The following is a 26,226-nucleotide window of genomic DNA, read 5'->3' on the forward strand; positions in this document are numbered from 1 at the left end:
GTTCTCTTCCTTTATATAATTTTCTCTACAGCAAAAATAAACAAATGCATCCGTTCCTCCAATTTCCCAGTTTTATTGTAAATGTTTGCCAAAAATATTGTCCTTGAGTAGGAAAGAAAAGCAGCTATGCTTACTGCCTTGTAGGGACAGTTAGAATAGAATAGAGCTGAAAGGGACCATGGAGATCTTCTAGTCCAGCCCCTGCTCAAGCAGGAGAACCTATACCATTTCAGACAAGTGACTGTCTAGTCTCTTCTTGAAAATCTCCAGTAATGGAGCACCACGATTTCTGAAGGCAAGCTGTTCTACTGGCTAATTGTCCTCACTGTTAGGAAGTTTCTCTTTAATTACAGGTTGCTTCTCTCTTTGATCAGTTTCCAACTATTGTTTCTTGTCCTGCCCTCTGGTGCTTTGGAGAATATCTTGACCCCTTCTTCTTTGTGGCAGCCCCTCAAATACTGGAATACTGCTATCATGTCACTCCTATGTTTTCTTTTCTTTAGACCAGGCTTTTCACCCATGGTACCACTTTTAGCATATGGCAACATCTGAGTACCACCAGTCACCGAGCAATGTGTCAAAACCTGATGACCAAAAAAAAGGTGGGGGGAAAAAAGTGATGAAGTACAGGTAGTCCTCAACTTACAACAGTTTGCTTAGTGACTGTTCGAAGTTACAATGGCACTGAAAAAATTGCCCCCCAAGGCACAGCCAAGCAAGACACCTGCCTGCCCACCCGGCGGCGCTCTTCCTCCTGTCTAAGGTTTTCATTGTTGTGAGCATTTCTATTAAGGATTGGCAGCGGGGGTAGGGGGTGGGGTGTTTGGTTTTTGTTCCCCCCATTTGCTGGGTGGTTGCAGCAGGTTTTGGTCACTTCACATGACCCTGGGACACTGTGACAGTCATAAATATGAATCAGTCACCAAGCATCTAAATGTAAATCACAAGACCCTGGAGATGCTGCAACATTCCAGCTGATCGGCGCTTCTTCTGGGCTCAGCAGAAGCGCCAAGATCAGCGCCGAGCTCCAGTTGGAGCCTAGCGCTGATCCTGGGGCTTCCACTGAGCCCTGACAACCCTGCAGCTCCAGCCATCTCTCGCTCAGGCTTGTGCGGTGCTGTCACCAGTTCAGCTCATTCCCCTCCCCTGCTACCACTTTTCTAGGATTTTCGTGTACCACCTGCCAGGTCCCAATGTACCACAGGTGGTACTAGTACCACTGTTTGAAAAGCCCTGCTTTAGACTAGCCAAACCCAATTTTTGCAGCCGTTCTTGATATGTTTTAGTTTCCAGGCCTTTGGTCATCTTAGTGGCTCTTCTCTGAATTTTTCCCAAAGTCTCAAAATTCGTTGCAGTATTCCAGGTGTGGTCTTACTATGGTTTTATAAAGTGGTACTAATACTTTGTGTGATCTTGATTCTATGCCTCTGTTGATACAACCCTTTTTTGGCGGTGGCTGCGCACTACTGGCTCATATTCAAGTGAGTCCACTAGGACTCCAAAGTCTCTCTCACAGTTACTGTTTTTGAGCCAGGTCTTGCCTAATCTATACTTATACCTTTGATTTTTTTTTCATGCCTAAATGTAAAAAATTGCTTTTTTTCCACATTAAAGATCATTTTGTTGGATAGGACTCATTGTTCAAGTTTGTCAAGATCTTTTTGGATCCTGAGCTTGTCTTCTGGAGTGTTGGCTATTCCTTCCAGTTTAGTGTCATCTGCAAATTTTATGAGTTCTCCTTCTATTCCCTCATCTAAGTCATTAATGAAGATATTGAAGAGTACTGGGCCTAAGACAGAGCCTTGTGATACCCCACTACTTACTTATCTCCATGTGGATGTAGAACCATTGAGGACTACTCATTGAGTATGGTTTGTCAGCGAGCTACAAATATATTTGGTGGTGATATTGTCTATTCCACCTCTTTCTAGCTTTCCAAGAAGTAGGTTGTGGTCTACTTTGTGGTCTAAGATTCAAGGTGCTGGTTATGACCTATAAAGCCCTAAATGGCATGGGTCCGGGTTACTTACGGGAACATCTGCTGCCGGCATCAACTTCCCTTCGTCCAGTGCGCTCCCACAGAGAGGGCCTCCTTAGGGTGCCGTCGGTGAAAGAGTGTCGAATGGCGGCCCCCAGGGGGAGGGCGTTCTCTGTGGGCGCACCAGACCTATGGAACCGTTTACCGGTGGAGCTCCGGACGGTTCCCGACCTTCGCTCCTTCCGACGTGACCTAAAAACATATTTATTTGAACAAGCCGGCCTGGTCTGATGGGTTTAGGGGTATTTTAACATTTTGTAATTTATTAAATTGGGCTATTGTATTTAATATTTTTTAATTTTTATATATTGTATTTTATTGTATTGCCCTGTATACCACCCTGAGTCCTTCGGGAGAAGGGCGGTATAAAAATTAAATTAAATAAATTAAATAAATAAATACTTTGTCAAATATCTTACTGAAATCTAAGTATACTATGTCCACAGTGTTTTGCTGGTCTACTAATTTAGTCACTTTATCAAAGAATGAAATAAGATTGGTTTGGCATGATCTGTTTTTAACATACCCATGCTGGCTACTAGTTATAACTTTGTTTGCTTCTAGTTGTTCACAGATCTGTTTTTTGATTATCTTTTCCAGGATCTTCCCAGGTATTGATATTAGATTGATTGGTCTGTAGTTTCCTGGGTCTGTTATTTTTCCTTTCTTGAAAATGGGAACCACAAGAGCCCTTTTCCAATAGGTACTTTCCCAGTGCTCCAGGATTTTTGAAAGATATGGTGCAATGGTTCTGAGATAACATCTGCCAGCTCCTTCAGAACTCTGGGATGTAATCTGTCAGGTCCTCATGGTTTATATTCATCAAGGTCAGATAGGTGTTCTCTTACCATTTTTTTGCTTATTTTAATTTTTATTTCTAATTTGTCTTTTGCAGTAGTTTTTTTTTTGGCATGTTGGGCTATAATTTCTTTTTGTGTGAAGATTGATGCAAAGAATGAGTTAAGCAGCTCTGCTTTCTTTCTACTGTCTGTTATTTCCTTGCCATCTTATGTCATTAGTGGACCTATAGTTTCCTTGACTTTTTTCGTTATTAATATGTTGAAACTTATTTTTATTGTCCTTGATTTCTGTTGCAAGTCTTTGTTCATTCTGAGCCATTTTTCCTGACTTCATCTTTGCATGTTCTGGCTGTCTGCTGATAATCAGCCTTAGTTATGTTCCCCTCTTTCCATTTTTTGTACTTGTCCTTTTTGCTTTCAGTTTGTCAGAGAGATCTTTGTGCAGCCATGCTGGTTTCTTCTTGAATTTCTTGTTTTTCTTTTTCAGTGGTATTGTGCTGGACTGGGCTTTTATGATCACATTTTTCAGTGTTTCCCATGCTTCTTGAATTGTTTTCCCCTTTAGGATTTTCATCCATGGAATCTTTCCTAGGTTCTCTCTGAGTTTGTTAAAATCACCTCTTTTGAAGTTTAAGACAGGGCTTTTCAACTGGTGTTACGCATACCACCAGTAGTACATTGGCACCTGGCAAGTAGTGTGTGACCCTGCCCACCCTAGCCAAGTGTAGCAGGGGAGGGAATGAGCCAAAGTAGTGCAGTGCAGGACTTGCTGTGAGAGAGTCCTCAGGAGCTGCAGGAATGCTGGGGCGAGACAAAGGCCTGGGATCGGCACTTCTGGCTCATCCAGAAGAGAAAGGAGGAGGGGGGGCAGAGACAGGAGAGGATATAAAAGGAGGCAGTTTTGGCAGGAGAGAGAGAGGAAAAAAGATGCAGTCTTTGGAGGTGGAAGAGTCAGCTGGAGTTGCACTGAAGAGAAAAGAAGGAGGAGGAGGGGAGAGAGAAGAGATAAAACAGGCCAGCTGGGAGCTGATTTACAACTTCTGTGGCAGCCATCTGTGCTGGGTGCGCACACAGGTGGCAGCAACAAACAGGCAAGAAATGCAGCAGGGTAGGGGTCACCCTCTGTGAGGAATGAAGAAAGGCACCATCCTCTGAAGGAGACCAGCAAATGGCCCTCCCCATTTGACATACTCGGCTCTGTGGGCTCCGGGGGAGGGGACACTGCAAGCAGAGTGAGTCCACGTTACTTGTGCTACACTACCCAAACCCCAGTCTGCCCAGTTTCAGCAAGCAGTGGCACGCTGTCCTCACATGTGAGGAGGCTGGCCAAACCCACCTTGGCATGCACAGAGGAGGTGGAGACCGCGTGGGGTCTGGAGTCCCAGGTGATTGTTTTGCCCCACAGTCTGACTGCATTCTCAGCGCTTCCCTTTCACCTGGGATGCCAGGCCCCACATGGTCTTCGCCGCCTCTGCATGTGCCAAGGTGGGTTCGGCTTCTTGCCAGCTTCGCCTCGCCCAGCCCAGCCTCTCCACACAGTGAGGAGAACACCACTGCCTGCCAAAACCAAGCAGGCTGGGGTTTGGGTGGCGTAGCGCAAGTAATGTGGACTCACTCTGCTTGCAGTGTTCCCTCTCCCGGAGCCCACAGAGCTGGGTGTGTCAAGTGTGCAAAGGGATGGTGCCTTTCTTCATTCCTTGTGGAGGCTGACCTCTCCCCTGCTGCGTTTCTTGCCTGTTTTTCTCCCTCCCTCATCACAAATATCTTCCCGCCACTCTGCTCTTAAGGCTGTGCGGCTCTTGTCCAGGAATTTACAGTGGACTTTAAAGCTCTGGCCACCAGCAGCATGGCCACCAGTTGTGCTAGCAGCCTCTCCCCCTCCCCTTTCTGGGCATGGAGGGAGGGAGGAAGGGAGGGAGGGAGGAGATGGGAATGACAAAGGGAGGCAGAGAAGGAAGGAAGGGAGGGAGGGAGGGAGGAAGGAAGGAAGGAAGGAAGGAAGGAAGGAAGGAGGAACAATGGGAGGGAGGGAAGGAAGAATGGGACAATGAGGGAGGGAAGAGAGTAATGAAGGGACAATGAAAGGGAGGGAAGGAAAGAAGGAAGAGACTGTGAGGGAAGGAAGGTTGGGACAAAGAGAGGGAGGGAAGGGAGGAAGGAAGAGACAATGAGAGGGAGGGAAAGAAGGAAGAGACAATGGGAGAGAAGGAAGGAAGGAAGGTTGGGACAATGAGAGAGAGGAAAGGAAGGAAGGAATGAGAAGCAAGGAGGCAGGGAAAGAGGGAGGGTAGGGATGGAGGGAGCAAGGAAGGAAAGAAGGAGGGAGATTAGAATGAGAGGGAGGAAGGGTCTGAGCGAAGTCCTGCCCTTTTGCCATCCCCTTGCCCCCTCCTGGCCTATCCTGATGGTCTCTCATCCTATCGCTAAGGATGCTTTGGTTACAAAGCCAAGTCTTCTCATATGGAGAGGGAGTGCACCTCCCTCTGACCCAAGCACTTTGCCCTCCTGTACCCACCATGAGCAATCTGGCCAAGGAGAGCAGGCACATCAGCAGCAGCCTTGACGAGGAGGTAAGGACAGCCAGGCACCCCCTTGTGGAAGTGGGGCTGGAGTGGGTTGGGTTGCAGGGTCCTAGTGCCCCGGGAGCTCGAGGGCTGGGCTGGGCACTTGCCCTCTGCTGCCCAGGGCTCCAGGCAGCCCACTCCACTCTGGGAGTTCCCCATGTGGCCCAAGAAGGACAGCAAGGGTCCTCCAGTGGACCATGTCCTGGCACCCACCTTAGTCCCACCCCCTCCACTGGAGACCCACAGATCCCCCCAGCCCCACCCACAACCCCTACAGGCACCCCATGAGTTGAGCGACATTGAGCTGGCCATGGCCCCCTAGGCCAGGGCTTTTTAACTGGTGGTACGCTTACCATTTGTGGTACTTTGGCACATGGCAAGTAGTACATGACCATCCTAAAGAAGTGTAGTGGGAGGGGAATGAGCTGAAGTGGACCCAAGCCTGAGGGAGAGGGTCAGCAGAAGCCCCAGGAGCATTGTCAGGGCTCCAGCTGATTGGTGCTTCCAGAAGCAGCGCAGAGCTGGAAGTGAACTGAAGAGAAAAGTGGGGGAGGAGGAGAGAGGATATAAAAGGTCGTGGTTTTGGCAGGAAAGGGGAAAAAAAGACAACAGGGACAGAAGGGGATAGAGAAGAAGCTGTGGAAAGAGACAGAGAGGAAACATGGACAGGGAAGAAGCAGCAGCTGTTGCTGGAAAAAACGGTCCCCTGGTTCATTTTCTTCAGTCAGGAGAATGCAATCAGTGCTGATGAAATGAAAAGCCAGGAGACGAGCATGTCGGAAAGAAGGTGGGTTTATTTCAGAAGCCAGTGGGTTCCTGATCAGCTGGCAGCTTGAATGGATTACCATAAGGATTTTTATACAGTTTTTACAGCATTTTGTAATTCAGAGGCTCAGTTTGTGTGCTTTGGTTTTTGGAATATTTTAGTCTGTTTCACAAAGGCTAGCAATGAATTCAAAGTGTTGGCTTCCGTAAGTTTAATTCCTTTAAACAAATGTAATTAGTTTTACCCCCTTAGTTTATCCATTGTAGTGTCTGTGTATCACATATATGAACTTTATATATACTTAGAATTATTACCAGAAACCTATATAGCTGAGGTGATCGTTAGATGGGATTCTCACCTCCATTTTGCATGACTATATATATATACCTCCATTCCCTCCTTTTTTGTTTTATTTTACTGCTGCAGTAGCTGGATTGTTCTGCATCCATTTGAATTGCTAAGTGAAACACTTTATTTCTTATTTCTTTTTATTCCTGGTCATTTTGTTCTTCAGCAATTTCTATCTATTTATTTTTCATTTTATTATCTTAGGAAAACACCAGTAGTAAAAAGAAATCTGAGGATTGGTATTGGTTTCAGACTTCTCATATTAGGGTATTACTAAGCAACTTTTTATAATGCTCAAAAAATGTGCAATAAATTGCCTCCAACACAAAAGAATTTTCCTATTAATGTAAGAACCAATTTGGTTTAGTGGTTAAGGCATTAGGCTAGAAACTGGGAGAACAAGAATTCTAGTCCCACTGTGGGCATAAAGCCACCTGGGTGATTTGGGACCAGTCACTCTCTGTCTAGGAAGGAGACAATGGCAAATCAGTTCCAAAATCTTGCCAAGAAAACTGGACCTGCCCAAGTAGTCTCCAGTCATTTGAAGACACACACACACACACACACACACACACATTATCTGTACATCTGAAGCATGTCTCAACTGCACAGAGTTACCCTGTGGTAAGATAAATTTCATAAACAAATAAATGTCTGTAAAATGGATATCAATATGTTAGCATCAGTAAACAAAATACTAATTCTATAATGTGATTGTGGCTACAAAATGGATATACAGCCATGAACTGATCAAATATGTAGTAAAATAATTAGAGAGTATATTCAACTATTTAAACTCCAATAAATCTATCCTACAAATAAGATAGCAAAAAACCTTTGTGTTCATTAGGTGCTGAACTTGGTGCAGTGAAAACCTGTGAACTGTGTAAGCAGACTCTCACTGTAGATCTTGATGATTTTAATGTGAATGACTACTACAGGAATCACCAACAATCTCGGGTAAGAAATCAGCTACTCTGGTAAATCCATGCTTTGTTGAAGAAAGCAAATTTTTTGATTATCTTCCTTGATAAAAACTCAACCTGCTTGAAACCCAGAAATCTAAAGGAGAATTTTATGCAATATCTTCCTAATCTTATCCTCAATCTATGAGGAAAAAAAGCCTTCTATAACTGTTAAGCACATTAGTGTGATTTGTTAATTGATTATGTGCCATTAAGTTGATGCCAACTCTTAATAGCCATAGATATAAATCTCAGGATGGCTGGTTCCCAATCAGATCCTTTAGGTCTTCCAATGGTATACCTATCCTTTGCTGTAATTGAATCAGTTTGCTACTGCTCATCTTTTCTTTCCTTTTCTTCCATCTTTTCCAACATTATAGACTTTTCTAGACAATTAGGTCTTTACATAATGTGTCCAAAATATGATAATTTCAACTTGGTAATTCATGCCTTGAGCCATGTGTTTTCTTAGCAATTTGTGGTATTCTCAGGAGTCTTCTCCCAACATTCTAGAAGGCAGAACTATCCTCCATTTCAGTATCTTCATTGTCCTTTCTATCTGTTACCATATCGTCATTTAGTTTGTTTTTTTTACTGTGCTCCAGTAAACAGTGTAACTTTCTGACTGAAAGTGTCCAGTTCTAGTCCATTTCATTCTGCTGATGTTAAGATATCAGTATGTAGTTGAATTATTTTATAGGTCACTGTGTTGAACTTTCCCATATTCATGCTTTTCATGTCAAATGGTCCCACTGAAGCTTGCCTTTGCAGCTTCAGATTTTCTTTCCTACATTGCAAAATCAATAACCAGACAACCACAAGGCTTTAATCTACATACCATTAGTATTCCAAAATATCCTTAATCCTTCTTTAGTAGATTATTAAATGCCATCTAAACTGAAGGGCTTATTTTATCCAGCACTGTATCAATTCACATTTATTTGTTTATTTGATTGTTCATTTTTTGTTTGTTTGTTTGTTTATCAAAGTTCTAAATTGCCAATCTCCCTGAAAGTGGGATTCAGTACAATATAATATAACTAATAAATAAAAATATATAAAATCAACATAAAAATTAAATTAAGGTTAAAAATTTTAAATTTTATCTGTCCATACAGTTTTCTTGGTAAAATACAAATTTATGACTGCATTCTCCCACACAGTATAAAATGATTTATTTGTTCATTTTATTTGTAGCCTACCTTTATTATTTTTACAAATAACTCAAGGCAACAAACATAGCCAATACATTTTCCCAACAACAAGACTGTGAGGTGAATTGGGCTGAGAGAGAGTGATTGGCCCTAAGTCACCCAAGTGGCTTTCATGGATGCCTTAACCACTAGACCAAACTGGCTTCATTGTCTTTGTTATTAAATTCATAAACTGGCTCATTGCCCTTTTCATTGAATTCATAAACTGCCTCCAGCATTCTCCTATATTGCTGTCTAATATAAGGGCCTCCTTGCTTTAGCTGAGCAGGGAGGATGACTTTCATGCCTTGGGTGACCCTGCAGGAAATATGAACTCTTGACATTTCTTCCCAGGATTATTTGCTGATCTATCTCAGGAACATCTCCTTGCCATGATGACACACCATACTGGCATGTAAAAGGTTGAAGCATATTAATATAAAAGTAGACTTTTCCACCTTAACGCTATTCCAGTCACAACTTTGATATGTATGCAGTCTGTAATGATTTTTCCCATTATCCAGGAGGCAGACAGGTGACCTCTCAAAGTGTGAGTAGAAGCAGCATTTCCTCACACTACATAGACATCTAGTACATACTCCACTAATGAAAAAATAATGAAATTTGTGTCATGACATCACAAAGAAAATGTTTTTGTAATCCACCCTCAACTTACAACAGTTTGCTTAGTCACTGTTTGAAGTTACAACAGCACTGAAAAATGTGACATGACCATTTTTCACACCATTGCAGCATCCTCAGGGTCAGGTGATTTACATTTGGACGCCTGGCAACTGATTCATATTTTTGATGGTCATCATGTCCCAGGGTCAGGTGATTCCATTTTTGCAACCTTTTGACAAGCAGTCAATGGCTGGGGGGCATGGCCAGCTCAATGTCGCTCAGCTCGGGGTTGCCTCTGGGGAGTGGGATCTCGAGGTCTCTGAATGAGGGGGTTGAGATTATTGTTTGGATGATTCCTGATTCATTGTCATTATTTTTCTGCTTTTCCTATCCAGGGCCTTTAGTTCTGCTTGAATCCAGTCCACTATTTCAGCTGTGTATTTAATGACTGAAAATGGCCAGGTGTTGATTGCCTTGATGGTATTTCCTTCACTGAGTTTGGACTTTAAGATCTTCTTCACTCTCTTGATGTATTCATTTCAAATCTTTTTCTTGACTGAAGTGTGCTTGATGTAGTCAGCTTGAAGGATACCCAGGAATTTATAGTGATCATCTTAATTCAGACTTTTGGATAGGGTATTTTGATTCCATCAGTTTTCACTATTTTTCCCCATTTGATGCAGCTAAACTCCAATGCAATATTTTGGCTGATATACAGAGACTGTTGAGCAGATATTCTGTTTTGATGTTTTTTTCCATACAGCTTCAGATTGTCCATGTAAAGGAAATGGGATAGTCTGCCAGATGTCTTTGATACTTAGTAGCCATGGCCCAAATTATTTAGTAATGTTGACAGAGGAATCAGTGCAATGACAAACTGTAGTGGTGATAGTGAGTCTCCTTGGAAGATTTTTCTCGATATTAATCTCTCCCATTCTGCCACCATTGACCAACAACTGTGTCTTCCATTGTTTCATCAATCTTTGCACAAAGCTTCTGATTTTCTATCAACTGATATTTCTAGGCACTTGATTATCCAATCATGTGGCAGAGGGTTGAATGCCTTACTGTAACAAATCCATGCTGCATTCAAGTTGGTTTTCTTTCTCTTGCAGTTTTCCAGAATCATCTTGTCAATTAGAAGTTGATCTTTTATTTCTCTGCTGTTTGGGCAGTTTCTGCTGAAGTGGAAAGAGCTTATTTTCAACTAGATGCTGTTGGACTGCATCACACCAATTAGTAATTTAAAAGTTGTTGGAAAGCAGGTAATTGGCCTGTAGTTGCTTGATGCTGCCCCTTTTGCTGGATCTTAAAGCTATTGTGAGCAGGTAATTGGTCTGTAGTTGCCTGGTGCTGTCTGTTTTGCTGGATCTTAAATTATGAGGTACATTTTATTTATTTATTTTTATTTTATTAAATTTATATACCGCCCTATTCCCGTAGGACCCAGGGCAGTTTACAGGGGAAATTAAAAGCATAACATACAAAAATTAAAATCAGTTAAAACATATAAGCCACTCTTCAATTTCACTGCTTGCAGTATGTTGTTAAACTGCTTAGCAATAAGTGAGTGTATACTAGTCAGATGTTTCAACCAAGATCCATGCAATTCATCTTCACCTGACCAATTTGTGATTTCCCTTGCCCTTTTATAATAGAACAATAACTTTGTCACTTTGAATGTACACAAATTGGCATACATTAAAATGAAATTTCATTGCGTACAGCTCTCAAAGGGTCGCCACCTCCAATGTACACTACATAAATATGACAAATAAATAAATACAGAATTATGCATATACCTACATATATTATATGACACAAAGAAACAACAGTCTAGTTCCGGTTGTGTATATATGTGCATGGCGAGAAAAACGAACCTTGTGAATTTATCAGGCGGATGCCATAGGGAACAAAGCTATTTCAGAATCAGAGCCTTGGTGGAGCAGTGGGCTAATACCTCCTTAAGTAACACCAGCTGCCTGCAATTAGTGCAGGTTCGCATCCCACCAGGCTCAAGGTTGACTCAGCCTTCCATCCTTCCGAGGTAGGTAAAATGAGGACCCAGATTCTTGGGGGCAATAAGCTGACTTTGTAATAATGCCGCTTGGGGGGCCCCAAAAGCCCTAATAAGCAGGCATATACATAGAATGAAGGCTACTGCTAAGCTTGTAAGCCGCCCTGAGTCTTCGGAGAAGGGCGGGATATAAATGGAATTAAAAATAAAAAAAAATAAATAAAAAATAATCCTGCCAGAAATACTTCAAAACCTCCCAGAGGGGAGCAACAGAAACAGACCGTAAAGTGGGTGTGTGGGGTCTCTAAGAATGCTTTGAGCTCTAAGCACATAGCAATTATAAGCAGCATCCTGAATACCAGGGAACGAGCTTCCTATGAACTTCTCAGCTGTCCTTACCACTCTCTGTATGGATTTTCGGACTTTCTATCTGAGGCACTGCTGCCACCAAACCAGACAGTGATGCAGCTTGTTAAAACACTCAATCGTGCTTCTATAAAAAGTGCCAGGACAGAAGGAGAAAGATATGCTCTCTTCATCCAATGCAGGAAATGCAGACGCTGGTTTGCACACTTCACTAAGGATGACGTGTGGAGATCCCAATTCAGATTGTTAGTTCTCTGCACCCCCAGATACTTAATACTGTTGACCACCTCTACAGCTGCATCCTTGATAGTGAGTGGATTATGACTATGCTGGCTCTTCCTAAAATCTACAGTGATCTCCTTTAGTCAACATTTAGAACCAGGTTACTTTTATTGCACCAGTCCACCAGAGGTTTCCCCTCTTCCCTATAAGCATCTTTCTTCACCATTTCTGCCCTTATTACTAGTTCTTTCATTTCAGCTTCTTTTTCATTCTTATTCACCTTCTTTAACCAAGCTATGTGCTTATTACATTTCTTTGGGTTATCCCATATCTTTGCCAAAAACTGTACTGTTTCTTCCTTGTCAGATGCTGACAGATATACTACAATCTCTCCATTGATGGACTAGTAGAAACCATTGATTAGATTGAAACTGGAGATTCTACCTATACTTAGAAATTCAAGCATTGTTATCTTCTAATCTTCTTGGCTATATTTGCTGCTTTATGATTTCCAGTGCTTCCTTAATCTTACTTGTTTCTAAGTGGGATGTCCTGATTAGGTATTCTTTGGTCTTCTTGTTCTTCAGATTTTTTTTTAATCTGTTCTAGCTAACTTCTCTGTGGATAGTTCTGGGGCTATCTGCTACCATGACAGGTATGAGTGTAACCCAGCTCATCCCAGGGCCAGCATGGGACATTTGGTTTGTTGTTGTTGTTGTTGTTAGTTGCGAAGTCGTGTCCGACCCATCGCGACCCTATGGACAATGTTCCTCCAGGCTTTCCTGTCCTCTGCCATCTTTAAGCTCACGCCTACTGCTTCAGAGACTCCATCCAGCCACCTCATTCTCTGTCGTCCCCTTCTTCTATTGCCCTCAATCTTTCCCAGCATTAGGCTCTTCTCCAGTGAGTCCTTCCTCCTCATTAGGTGGCCAAAGTATTTGAGTTTTAGCTTCAGGATCTGGCCTTCTAAAGAGCAGTCAGGGTTGATCTCCTCTAGGACTGACCGGTTTGATCGCCTTGCAGTCCAAGGGACTCGCAGGAGTCTTCTCCAGCACCAGAGTTCAAAGGCCTCAATTCTTTTGCGCTCAGCCTTTCTTATGGTCCAACTTTCACTGCCATACATTGCAACTGGGAAGACTATAGCCTTGACTATATGCACTTTTGTTGACAGGGTGATGTCTCTGCTTTTTAGTGTGCTGTCTAGATTTGCCATGGCTTTCCTCCCCAGGAGCAAGCGTCTTTTAATTTCTTGGCTGCAGTCCCCATCTGCAGTGATCTTGGAGCCCAGGAAAATAAAATCTGTCACTACCTCCATTTCTTCCCCATCTATTTGCCAGGAATTGAGAGGGCCGGATGCCATGATCTTGGTTTTCTTAATGTTTAGTTTCAACCCAACTTTTGCACTCTCCTTCTTCACTCGCAACAAGAGACTCTTCAGTTCCTCTTCACTTTCTGCCATTAGAGTGGTATCATCTGCGTATCTTAGGTTGTTGATATTTCTTCCAGCAATCTTAATTCCAACTTTTGATTCATCTAGCCCTGCCTTTCTCATGATGTGCTCTGCATATAAGTTAAATAGGCAAGGCGACAGTATACAGCCTTGCCGGACTCCTTTCCCAATTTGGAACCAATCAGTGGTTCCGTGTCCAGTTCTCACTGTTGCTTCTTGGCCCGCATATAGGTTTCTCAAGAGACAAATAAGATGTTCTGGTACTCCCATCTCTTTAAGAACTTGCCACAGTTTGTTATGATCCACACAATCAAAGGCTTTAGCATAGTCAATGAAGCAGAAGTAGATGTTTTTCTGGAAATCTCTAGCTTTCTCCATGATCCAGCGTATGTTGGCTATTTGATCTCTAGTTCCTCTGCCTCTTCGAAATCCTGCCTGTACTTCTGGTAGTTCTCGATCCACATACTGCTGGAGTCTAGCTTGTAGGATTTTAAGCATAACTTTACTAGCATGAGAAATGAGTGCAATGGTGCGATAGTTTGAACATTCTTTGGCACTGCCTTTCTTTGGAATTGGAATGTAAACTGATCTTTTCCAATCCTGTGGCCACTGTTGAGTTTTCCAAATTTGCTGGCAAATTGAGTGTAGCACTTTTACTGCATCGTCTTTTAAGATTTTGAATAGCTCAGTTGGAATACTGTCACCTCCACTAGCTTTGTTGTTGCTCAGCTTTTCTAAGGCCCACTTCACTTCACATTCTAGGATGTCTGGCTCGAGGTCAGTGACCACCTCATTGTGATTATCAGGGACGTTAAGCTCATTCTTGTATAGTTCTTCTGTGTAATTTTGCCATCTCTTCTTAATCTCTTCTGCCTCTGTTAGGTCCCTGCCATTTTGGTCCTTTATCATGCCCATTTTTGCATTGAACGTTCCCTTCATCTCTCCAATTTTCTTGAAAAGATCTCTGGTCCTCCCTATTCTATTGTTTTCTTCTATTTCTTTGCACTGTTCATTTAAGAAGGCATTCTTATCTCTTCTAGCTATTCTCTGGAATTCTGCATTCAATTGGGCGTATCTTTCTTTTTCTCCCTTGCCTTTTGCTTCCCTCCTTTCCTCAGCTATTTGCAAAGCTTCCTCAGACAGCCATTTTGCTTTCTTGCATTTCTTTTTCTTTGGGATGGTTTTGGTTGCTACCTCTTGTACAATGTTGCGAACCTCTGTCCATAGTTCTTCAGGCACCCTGTCTATCAGATCTAATTCCTTAAATCTATTTGTCACCTCTACTGTATATTCAACGGGGATATGATTTAATTCATACCTGACTGGCCTGGTGCTTTTCCCTACTTTCTTCAGATTAAGCCTAAACTTTGCAACAAGAAGCTCATGGTCTGAGCCACAGTCAGCTCCTGGTCTTGTTTTTACTGACTGTATAGAGCTTCTCCATCTTTGGCTGCAGAGCATATAGTCAATCTGATTTCTGTGTTGACCGTCTGGTGATGTCCATGTGTAGAGCCGTCTCTTGGGTTGTTGGAAAAGAGTGTTTGCTATGACCATCATATTCTCTTGACAAAATTCTATCAGCCTGTGCCCTGCTTCATTTTGTACTCCAAGGCCAAACTTGCCTGTTATTCCGGTTATCTTTTGGCTTCCTACTTTAGCATTCCAATCCCCCATGATGATAAGGACATCATTTTTTGGTGTTAGTTCTATAAGGTGCTGTAGGGCTTCATAGAACCGGTCAATTTCATCCTCTTCAGCACCGGTGGTTGGGGCATAGACTTGGACTACTGTGATATTGAATGGTTTGCCTTGGATTCGAACTGAGATCATTCTGTCATTTTGAGGATTGTATCCCAGTATTGCTTTTCCTACTCTTTTATTGACTATGAAGGCTACTCCATTTCTTCTGAGGGATTCTTGCCCGCAGTAGTATACCTGATGGTCATCTGAATTAAATTCACCCATTCCTGTCCATTTTAGTTCACTGATACCTAAGATGTCAATGTTCAGTCTTGTCATCTCTTGTTTGACCACGTCCAGCTTGCCTTGATTCATGGATCTTACATTCCAGGTTCCTATGGAGAAAAAATCTTTACAGCATCGGACTTTCCTTTCACCACCAGACATATCCACAGCTGAGCGTCCTTTCGGCTTTGGCCCAGTCGCTTCATTCTTTCTGGCGCTACTAGTACTAGCCCTCTGCTCTTCCCCAGTAGCATATTGGACGCCTTCCGACCTGAGGGGCTCATCTTCCAGCGTCATATCGTTTTGCCTTTTGGTACTGTCCATAGGGTTTTCATGGCAAAGATACTGGAGTGGGTTGCCATTTCCTTCTCCAGTGGATCACGTTTTGTCAGAACTCTCTGCTATGACCTGTCCGTCTTGGGTGGCCCTGCACGGCATAGCTCATAGCTTCATTGAATTATGCAAGCCCCTTCGCCACAACAAGGCAGTAATCCATGAAGGGGGACATTTGGTTACATACCTGGTTTTCAGGTTGGAGCAGTGGCAACTGATCAGGAATTGGAAGAACTGTCTGTGGTTCCCACGTCATGGTCAAACCATGCCCTGATAACAAAAGGATTTTTTGGTATTATTCCCCACTTCAGGGAGACAGGACCTATTTCATTGGTCTACTGATGGCAACAGAGGGGTCCAGATAGAGTTCATAGGGAGCTGGGACTTATTCTTGATGGTTTGCTGCATGGTCCTATCAGGAATAAAAGGGCAGAGGAGGTCTTAGACATACATAGAACCTTTCATTTCTCACAGATCCTATCACTGTGATTTATAGAAATATTGAGGGGGATCAAGTGGGTTAAGAGATTTCATGGAGTGCTGCTGGAGGTTGACAAAGATTGTGAGAAGTGATGATGCTAGCAAGCTATTTCCCTTTTGTGGGAGGTGGGATGAAGGGACTTGTACTACTTAATACATCAAAGTGGAGAAATATTTGTTCTGTACCACCCTGCTACCGGCCCTGCAGAAAAGGCAGTGACAACCCCTTTTACAAGAAGGCAAGAGGCTGGAATTACGCCTGCCAAATTTATTGCTACAAAAACAAATAGAACAAGACACGAACCAAGAAACAGGAGCTTTTCAAGAGGTTGCCTTCAGCAAACCAGCCCTCCCACGCATTCCCCCTTAAATACAGTTCAGAGCGTGGCTTCTCTTTGTCTCTTTCCGAGGAGCCCCATTGCCTTCCTCTGTTTACTCCTGATTGACTGCCTCCTGCGTCGGGCATCCTTGAACAGGGCCAGCTGTGGGTCATCTTCATCCACGCTGTCAGGCTCACACTGCTGGGTCTGCGTCGTGACCAGATGAGAGGGGCCTGGCTGAGGGCTCTCATCAAGCTGTCCAATCCCCTCAGCAAGCTCTTCAACACCCCCCTCCTCCTCCTCTGAGTCGTCCGACCCAACTGCAGAACCCACAGGCTGACCCTGAATCACAACACTATTGAAGTTATGCAGGTAATCGGGTCTTGTCCAGATTGGTGATAGCAAGCATGAATGTTAGTTGAGTAAGATTGTTTGCAACTCACAATAGACATCTTAGAGGCATACCTGGTGGGGCAGTTGTCTGGAAAGTTTCATTAAGATCAATTAGAAAAGCATAGTGGACTCTGGAATTTTAAAACTGATGGTTTATATTAGAGAGTACTGTTTTCTCTTTACTGTTCTAATTGCATAGTATTTTTCATGAAATCATTACTTCCTTCCTCACAAAATACAGTCCTCAAATCATTTTCCATAGTGATGGGAAATAGGATGACACTGTTAAGTTTCAAAAATATCCCATAGAAAAGATTCAAAGTTTTTATAATCATCTTATATTCTAGCATCTTGTACTTTATTCGTCAGAAGATAACAGAAATGTGCTCAGTTAAGAGAAAATTATTTGTTGTTTCTTTTGTGGAAAAAATTCAATGTCTTATTTAACATATAGGCCCAGGATGAGCTGATGAACTCAGGCCTTTACCTTGTACTGCTGCTTCATCTATATGAGCAAAGGTTTGCAGAACTCATGAGATTAAACTACAATCAAGCCTCCAGAGATAGGGTAATAACCAGAATAATATCTATTTTTTTATTTCTGTTTGCATAGGAAGATTTGTACTTCCTTTTTTTGTTTATCACATCTATTCACAGCAACCTAGGAATCTGAGAGTTCTCTGTGTCACTACCAGATTAAATGGGTGTAGGTAAACAGGAACACACCTCTTTTAAAAAAAGCAAACAAATTTTTGTTTAGAATATACAGTACATTTATTTATTATCCCACCTTTCCTTTGTACAAATCAAGCTAGTGATGCTCCTGTCTCCTATTTTCCCCAAAACTACAATGCTGAGAGACAATGTGCAAATCACCCAGGTGGCCTTCATGCCCAAGGGAGAACTAGAACATCGTCTCCCAGTTTCAAGGCCAGCATTTTCATCACAACATTAAACTGGCATTCATAAACTTTTATTTATGTCCTTTAATGTAGTGCATATTATTTTATCTTTGTATATTACACATTTTCATTTACATATTTTTGTAATATGCAGTTGTTTTTAATTGAAAAAATTATCACAAATTTGGGAAATTTTGATGTTTTAGAAGTATAAAATTGTAGATGTAATGAAGCTTCATTCATTATTAATACTTAACATATCATAAATGTCTGGCATGCCTTGCTTACATTTAACAAAGTACTGTTGTATTTAGAATAAAATGAATATTGTATACCTCAACAATATCCATTAAGATACTAGAAATTCATAGCTTATTTGTGCTATCAGCTGTTAAATATCCAAGATTTTAAAATCATGTAGAATCTTCTAGACATGCATTAGGACATAAGCTTTTATCCAGCCACAAAGGAATTACATTTTTTAAAATTCCAGTAAACTGGATGAAATGTTACAGCACCTTAATTTAAATGGTTACAGTACTTAAAATTTTAATACTATGCTTTCTCCATTTATTTTAGATTGGTTCTACTTTTTAAAAGACTTTCAAAGCTATTTCTATAACATTATTAAAAATATAAAATCATACTTCTGTTTATTAATAGAGATGTATATTAATCTTTTTTCTTTTTTCTAGCTCTCAAGGCAACCTAGAACAGAGGAAAACCAAAGTAGGTTTATATAGGTTTACAACAAGATGCATGCTATTTAATAGTCTTTAAACATCTTATTTGTTATTTCTTACAGTGCCTAAAAATCTTATGTTTACTACTTGCTTTTGTGGCATCAATATAAATTCCTGTTCTAGCATCAAATCAGATAGCAAAAATAAACCTTATATCTTATGTGACTTTCAGTTTCTTTCAATGTCTTGAAACTCTCTATTGAAAGTAGAAGAAAACAATGGGATTCTGAAGCTCTTTCCATTTAGGAAGATTAAGAAGTACAACCAATATTTCCAACATGTTTTACAAAAATAATCAGTGCAGTGGCCATAGAATTATTAAAATTGTTGATTTTTTTTGTTTCAGAAATTATATAAATGGTAGCATTGGCTTAAAATTTTATGAAGTTCCTAGCCTCTCAGATATTCAATTTTAGAAAACATAAGTAGAAAAATATAGTTCTGAATGAGCACAACTATTGGTGTAATAAACCAGATTTTAAAACTGTGTAATTGAAAATATGTAGTAATTCTCATAATGCAAAATCAGCTATAATAAAAGTTTTGTTCTTATTTCTTTATGATCTAAGTCAGGGGTCCCCAACTCCTGCAGCCCATTCAGAATCGGCTTGTGGAAGCAGCAAGCAGGCAATCGCACATGTGCAGCTCCACTTGTGTGCACAGTGAGTGGGTGATTGCACACATGCAGCTCCATTTGTGTGAGCAGTGGACGCATGTGCAAGCAGGGTGTGTGCGAATCCACCACTTGCAAATGTAGCTGTGCACACACTCCCATCACTCATGTGGAACTATCCCCTCTTCCTGCCAGTCCACAAAGCCAGAAAGGTTGGAAACCATTGATCTAACTCAATGTATAATTTGCTTTATTGCTGAAGCAACAAGCATTGAATGATACATTTTTATGGCACTCTTTTGCCACTATTCAGCACTGATTTATTCTTTCGGGAACAGAAAGACTGGTTAACAACTAGGTTGACCAACAGAGTGTCCTAAAATAGAACTTCGAGACAATAGGTCATATTTTTTTCTGGCAATTTGCTCACCTCTTCCAGAAATAGTCAGCTGAATATCGCAGTATGAAAGTTAAAGACAAATGGAGCAAGTTTAAGGGATCAACAATAAATGACATAGATGGAATTGAAGGCAAACATATCTTTATCTTGAAAGTCCCAACATGGACATTTGGTAGCAATATAATACATAATACATAATAATACATAATAGCATTAGTTAATGAGCTAAAACCTTTATCAGATGCAACTCATGGTTGGCCACTTTTTATATTGTATAATGAAATGAAAGCAGTGACAATTTTATGTGACACTTGAATGTATATAAAATAATCAAGTGAGATTTTGCAACAGCAGAAATTATTAACATTTAATGTACTTTCATTTTATTCATTATGTTTTTCTTTTGGTTAGCAATTGACCTGTTTTTGGCTACTGTATTTAGGTAACACAAGAACATTGCTGATGCATTATCACATGTATCAACTTTCCCCAGTTTGTTTGGACTTGAATTCCTATGGTCCCCCAGCTTGCACAGCTTGGGATGCTAAGAATCAATAGTTTAATGACTATTTGATAGATTTAAAGTTATGCAGACTCTTGTAACACAGCACAAATAATTGGTTAAGAGAGCCAGCTTGGTATAGCAGTTAAGGCACCAGTCTAGAAAGGCTGAGTTCTAGTCCTGCGTTAGGCACAAAGCCAGCTTGGTGACTTTGCTCCAGTTACTCTCTCGCTCTTAGCCCTAGGAAAGAGACAATGGTAAATGACTTCTAAAAAGTTGCCAAGAAAACTAGTCCACTCACTTGGAGGGACTAAAAACATGTTGGTTAAGAAATATCCGAGATTTGTCTACACCCTGAACTTCAGAATAACAGTTAGAAGAGACCTTGGAGATCTTCTAGTCCAACTGCCTGCACAAGCAGGAGACCCCCTACCATTCTGGACAAATGACTGCCCAATCTTTTTAAAAACCTCCAATGATAGAGCACCACTGTGTCTGAAGGCAAGCCATTCCACTAGTTGTTTTCACTGTCAGGAAATCTCTCCTTAGTTCTAGGTTGCTTCTCTCCTTGATTAGTTTTCATCCATTTCTTCTTGTTCTGCAAGATAAATAAACCTATTTATTTATGAATAGGTTAACCTCTTCTTTGTGGCAGCCCTCAATTATTGGAGCACTGCTATCATGTCACCTTGGTCCTTCTTTTTACTAGACAAGACATACCCAATTCTTGCAACTGCTTCATGTTTTAGCCTCCAACCCACTAATCATCTTTTTTCCTCTTTTTTGCACTCCTTCCAGAGTCTCAACATCTTTTTTATATTGCGGCGACCAAAACTTGATGCAATATTCCAAATGTGGTCTTACCACAGCTTTATAAAATGGTACTAACACTTCACAGGATCTTGATTCAACCCTCTGTTAATACAACTTAGGATTGCACTGCCTTCTTTGACAGCTGCAGCATACTGTTGGCTCATATTTAAAGTGTTTATCCACTGTGAATCCAAGATCTCTCCTACATTTACTGCTGTTGAGTCAGATTCCACCTATTCTATAATTATACCTGTTTGTTCTTTCCTGTGTAAAATCTTACTTTTTTCACCACTGAATTTCATTTTGTTAGATAGGATCCAGTGTACATTTCTGTCAAGATCCTTCTGGATCTTGAACCTATTTTCTGGAGTGTTGGCTATTCCTGCAGCTTGGTATTGGCTGCAAATTTGATGAGCCCTCTTATATTTCCTCATCTAAATAATTTAGGAAGATATTGAAGAGTATTGGGCCTTACACAGAACCTTGGAGTACCCCACTGCTTACTTCCCTCCATATAGATGTCGTTCAATTAAGGAGTACATATTGAATGCAGTTTGCCATCCAATTACAAATCCATCTGGTGGTGATGCTGTTTAACCCACATTTTTCTAGCTTACCAAGAAGTAGGTTTTGGTCTGCTTTGTCAAATGCCTTACTGAAGTCCAAGTAGATAATCTTCCTTTATGATGAACATAGAAAGCCTGCTGGCATGATCAGTGCAGATCCCTTTTTCTTCCAGTATCAGTTTCATCACCTTATGGATGCAAACATTACCTTAGACATAGTGTGCCAATATATACCTTAATGAGAAAGGAGTGTGTGCTAAAATAGTATTTTGAATCTTTGCAAAGATGCAGTTACAATGAAGAGTGAAAGATTCTTGATTCAAGCCTCCCTACTCTGAAAACTCCATAAAATGTTTGTTTGTTTACTTATATACTTATCAAACTTAGAAACGGCCCATCACACCCTGGGCAATGTACAATTAAATTATAACTCTCCAAGTAATAAATTGAAGCCATAGTTGGGAATCTGAAGCAATTAGTAATATATAAGCATTATCAATTAGCTGTGGGATGTTTACTGTAAAATGTACTGTAAAATGATTATATACTGTATTCCATAATGTTTCAGAAAGCAGAAATCTCTTTATAGAACAGTGATATTTCCCAGTTTTCTGTGCCTACTTACCTTTAAGTAAATTTAATCACGAGTACACAATAAAGAGTTTGCCTTTGTGGCTAGGGACAGTATGATAGCTTTTTCCCTTTGGGGATATCAAAAAGGTTTGCTAGTTAACTATATTAAGTAACTATATTAAGCTATCATAGGATTTGTATTACAGGTAGTTCTCAACTTATGACCACAATTGAGACCAGAATCTCTCACTCAGTTAAGTGAGTTGTGCCGCCTGATTTTATGACCTTTTCCCCCAGTTGTTAATCAAAGTGCAGTTGTTAAGTGAATCTTTTTCTTTTTCTGTGTGTGGATCAAACTTTAAACTGCCAAAATGAAGCCACATTCTTTGTCATTGGCCAGAAATAAGTCATTATCAGTACATGTTTCTGGTAATAGATATCAGCAGATGGGCTGGATTTTGTGTTTCTCCACATTCACATAGCATGTTGTTATTCATTAAGAGCTTCCACCTGAGCATATTGATTTTACATTTAGTTACTCCAACTCTCAACCTGTTCAAGGTCCTGCAGATAGTATAAGGAAAATCAGATCCTTCAGCCATGTTATGTACCATTAAGTAAATTTGTCATCCCCCATTGACTTATCTTGTTGGAAGCTAGCTGGGAAGATTGCAAATGGCAATCATATGACCCTGGGATGCTGCAACCATCATAAATAAATGCCAAATGCCCAAATGAAGATGCTGCTATGGTTGTAAATGCAAGGACCAGTCATCATTTTTTCCCAATACTCTGTAACTTAGAATGGTTGCTAAACAAGTGTTTGTAAGTGGTTGAATCTCTTTATACTTCCTGAATATCTTCTGCATCAAAATGGTGGGAAACTATAAAATTAAGTTTTAGTAATCAAGGGTTCTGGAGCTATGCAGTCATAGGGCTATGCTGCCTACCTGATATATAAAAATGGAGTTTTACCCCATATTCCAACATCACCCCCATGCCCACAAGAAACCAGAGTAATATTCAACTTTGCTTGCTACTTAGATGTATCTTAATAAAAATGTTGCAGTGCTACTTCTTTCAGACCCACCCATTTGGCAATATCTATGCACATTTACCCAGAATACATGTGTATTTGTTCAGAGTTTTTTATTCACTAGTATGTTTCAGCTGCTTCCCCGCTACTTTTGGTGGCATGGTACTTCTAAACAAGGTATATGTCAGGCAATTATCCTGCTTATTTACAGAAGTGTATTAGAGTTCCAGATGATATGAACTTTCATTTGCATCCTTCCTGTGTTTTTCTATTATTGTGAAAAAGTACTTAGTTTCTAAATGATTATGTACATATGGATGTTACTGTGGTAAGACAGCAACCTTACTATAAAGGTATTAGAAAGAAAATAACATCTGATTCTCTAGGTTTCAATTCATGCAAGATGTTACAGTTTTTTTCTAGTTTTTAGAATCATTGCTCTTCAATGACAATATCTATTTCATGAATGAAGGCAAATGGATAATGTTGCAGGATCCAATATCTGAGTTGGTCACCAGGACCAGAGGTTTAGTCTTATGAGCTTTCAGACTCATGCTGGAGCTCATCCTCAGGGAACTTCTCTCTACCAAATGTATGCTTTGCATTATTCTATGCATAATATTTATGTGATGCCTGGTTGTGTGTGGCTTTTTATTTGTTGACTGGAGTGTTGATGGCTGACTATTGTCACTGGCTGTTGTTTTCTTGTCCTGCCATGTCCTTGGCTCCTAAATGCTTGATTTTGTTGTTAGCTGCGAAGTTGTGTCTGACTCATTGCAACCCTATGGACAACGTTCCTCCAGACCTTCCTGTCCTCTACCATCTTCTGGAATCCATTTAAGCTCACGCCTACTGCTTCAGTGACTCCATCCAGCCACCTCATTCTCTGTCATTCCCTTCTTCTATTGCCCTCAATCTTTCCCAGCATTAGGCTCTTCTCCAGTGAGTCCTTCCTTCTCATTAGGTGCCCAAAGTATTTGAGTTTTAGCTTCAGGATCTGGCCTTCTAAAGAGCAGTCAGGGTTGATCTCTTCTAGGACTGACCGGTTTGATCGCCTTGCAGTCCAAGGGACTCGCAGGAGTCTTCTCCAGCACCATAGTTCAAAGGCCTCAATTCTTTGGCGCTCAGCCTTTTTTATGGTCCAACTTTCACTGCTTGATAAGTGATGGTAAATCAGCCCTCTTGTTGACTTCCAAGGGGATAAACATTCAGTTTCACAGCTACTAAGATTGTTGGCTGAGCAGGTAAAAGCCAAGGAAATGACTGAAGTCTGGAAAATGGACCCTTTCTCAGTCAACAGGAGTGCTGATTTACCACCAGCTTATCAGTTATTTAGGAGCCGAGGACTTGGCAGCACAAGGAAACAACAGTTAATGATTTAATAGCTGGCCATCAACACCCCAATCAACAAATAAAAACCCACACATAACCAGGCATCACGTAAATACTATGCATAGAATAGCCTAAAGCGCATGCTCTTGTAGAGAGAAGTTCCCTGAGGATAGGCTCCAGCATGAGTCCAAATGCTCACAAGATTAAACCTCTGGTTATGGTAATGATCCATACTGGATCCTTAATATCTGTAATTATTATCTATAGTAAGAAGGTGGCACATATTTAAAATAAAGAGTTTTTAGGTATAAATCCATATATCACTAAAAAATATATTGTGCTATTTGCAGTGTTTCAATATCTATTTTATAGCAAAGGGACACTATAGTTCATTAATTTTGTATGGTCAACATCTGATATAAATCTCCTTGAAGGTAATAAATTGAATAAGATAATCTGGAGAAATGTACTACTGTGTTTCCCCGCAAATGAGACTGGGTCTTATTATTATTTTTGCCTCTAAAAGAGGCACCAGGTCTTTTGGGGGGGGATGTCTTTTATACTCACCTCCGGCACCAACAGCCCTGCCCAGCTGGTCCACTTCTACTGTAGCCAGAGGAGCACCTTCATTCTGCAGCTGCATTCCGGTCTGCATTTTGCAGTCAAAGGCCTTTCCAGAAGGCCTCTGCAGCTGAGTACTGAGCTATTGATTCAACCCATAGCTCAGTTCTCAGCTACAGAGGCCTTGCAGAACCAAGCTATGGATTGAATCCATAGCTCGGTTCTTGGTTGCAGAGGCCTTCTGGAAAGGCCTCTGATTGTCAAATGGAGGCCAAATGCAGAAGACGCCACAGAAGAAGTGGGCCAGCGAGGAGAGGCCTGGCTGCCAGATAAATGGGTGCAGGGCACGTGGGGCAGCTCCACCACCCCCCAGCCTCACCCTAGCCTGATTTTTAGGTGTGTGCCTCAGCCCAAAACTAAGGCTTATTTTTGAGGTAGGGCTTATATTAGGCCCATTCCCAAAAATCAACCTGGGGCTTATTTTCAGTGTAGGCCTTTTGGGGAAACGTATGTATATGCCAAGACAAGCCTCCTTTATTATATGCCATTTCAGAAAAACACCCAATATATTCTGACATAGAGTGCTTGGAATATTCTCTTGACTTTGTCAAATTAATTTGAATGTGTGACATTCATATGTATACAATATATGCCATGTCACAAGTATAGTACATTATTCCAGCTGTTATTTTAGGATTCCAGGTTATTTTAGTTTAACTACTAATCATGAAGTAATAAACGTTTATGATTAATGCATAAATGCAATTTTATCACTAATTTAGAAAGATTTTGTTAATACTAATGCATATTATTTTTTAATTAATGGTCAGTCTAAATTTTTCTGAATTGTCATTTTATTTCTTTTTGTATGCTTAATATCACACACTACATATTTTCACTATTTACATGAAGCAATTTAGTTGAGACCCTTTGCAAATATAAACAAATTCAAATGCAATAATGATTCTGACACTTCTTTTGGGATGGTCCCAGTTTGTCACAGTGGAACTAAATACCTTTACTTGGCCTATTCAGTTAATTTTAATTGACTGTCACTTAATTAAGCTACAATTTATTACATTGTTTGGAACTTCTCTGCATTCTTCAACAGCAGTATTCAATAAGTTTAAAATTGTTGCTGTTTTATGAGGCAAAAAAATCTAAATAATATATGTATGTTATGTAATTTTTTATTTATTTATTTATTTATTTATTTATTTATTTATCTATCTATTTATTTACTGCAGATCCAACCAATTCTGCCAACAGTGGCTAAGAACTGTCAAGCAGGATCTGAAGAAGTAAATTCCTTTTAGAAATCTGACAGAACTCTCCTTTACA

General features: G+C 40.6%; 1 protein-coding gene across 1 annotated transcript in view; it reads left to right on the top strand.

Annotated features, from left to right (window-relative positions):
* Window positions 1-26,161, top strand: part of MARCHF10 (membrane associated ring-CH-type finger 10) — a gene marked incomplete at its 3' end in the record, with an annotated part of 68,029 nt that extends 41,868 nt beyond the window's left edge. The window contains exons 8-11 of the mRNA XM_083376324.1: window positions 7,367-7,476; window positions 17,299-17,412; window positions 18,442-18,475; window positions 26,133-26,161. Coding sequence (XP_083232450.1) covers window positions 7,367-7,476; window positions 17,299-17,412; window positions 18,442-18,475; window positions 26,133-26,161 — 287 coding nt within the window. The remainder of the gene's footprint in view (window positions 1-7,366; window positions 7,477-17,298; window positions 17,413-18,441; window positions 18,476-26,132) is intronic.
* Window positions 26,162-26,226: the final 65 nt, after the last annotated feature.

This window comes from Vipera ursinii (genome assembly GCF_947247035.1).
Source record: "Vipera ursinii genome assembly, chromosome: Z".
NCBI classification, from domain to species: Eukaryota; Metazoa; Chordata; class Lepidosauria; order Squamata; family Viperidae; genus Vipera; species Vipera ursinii.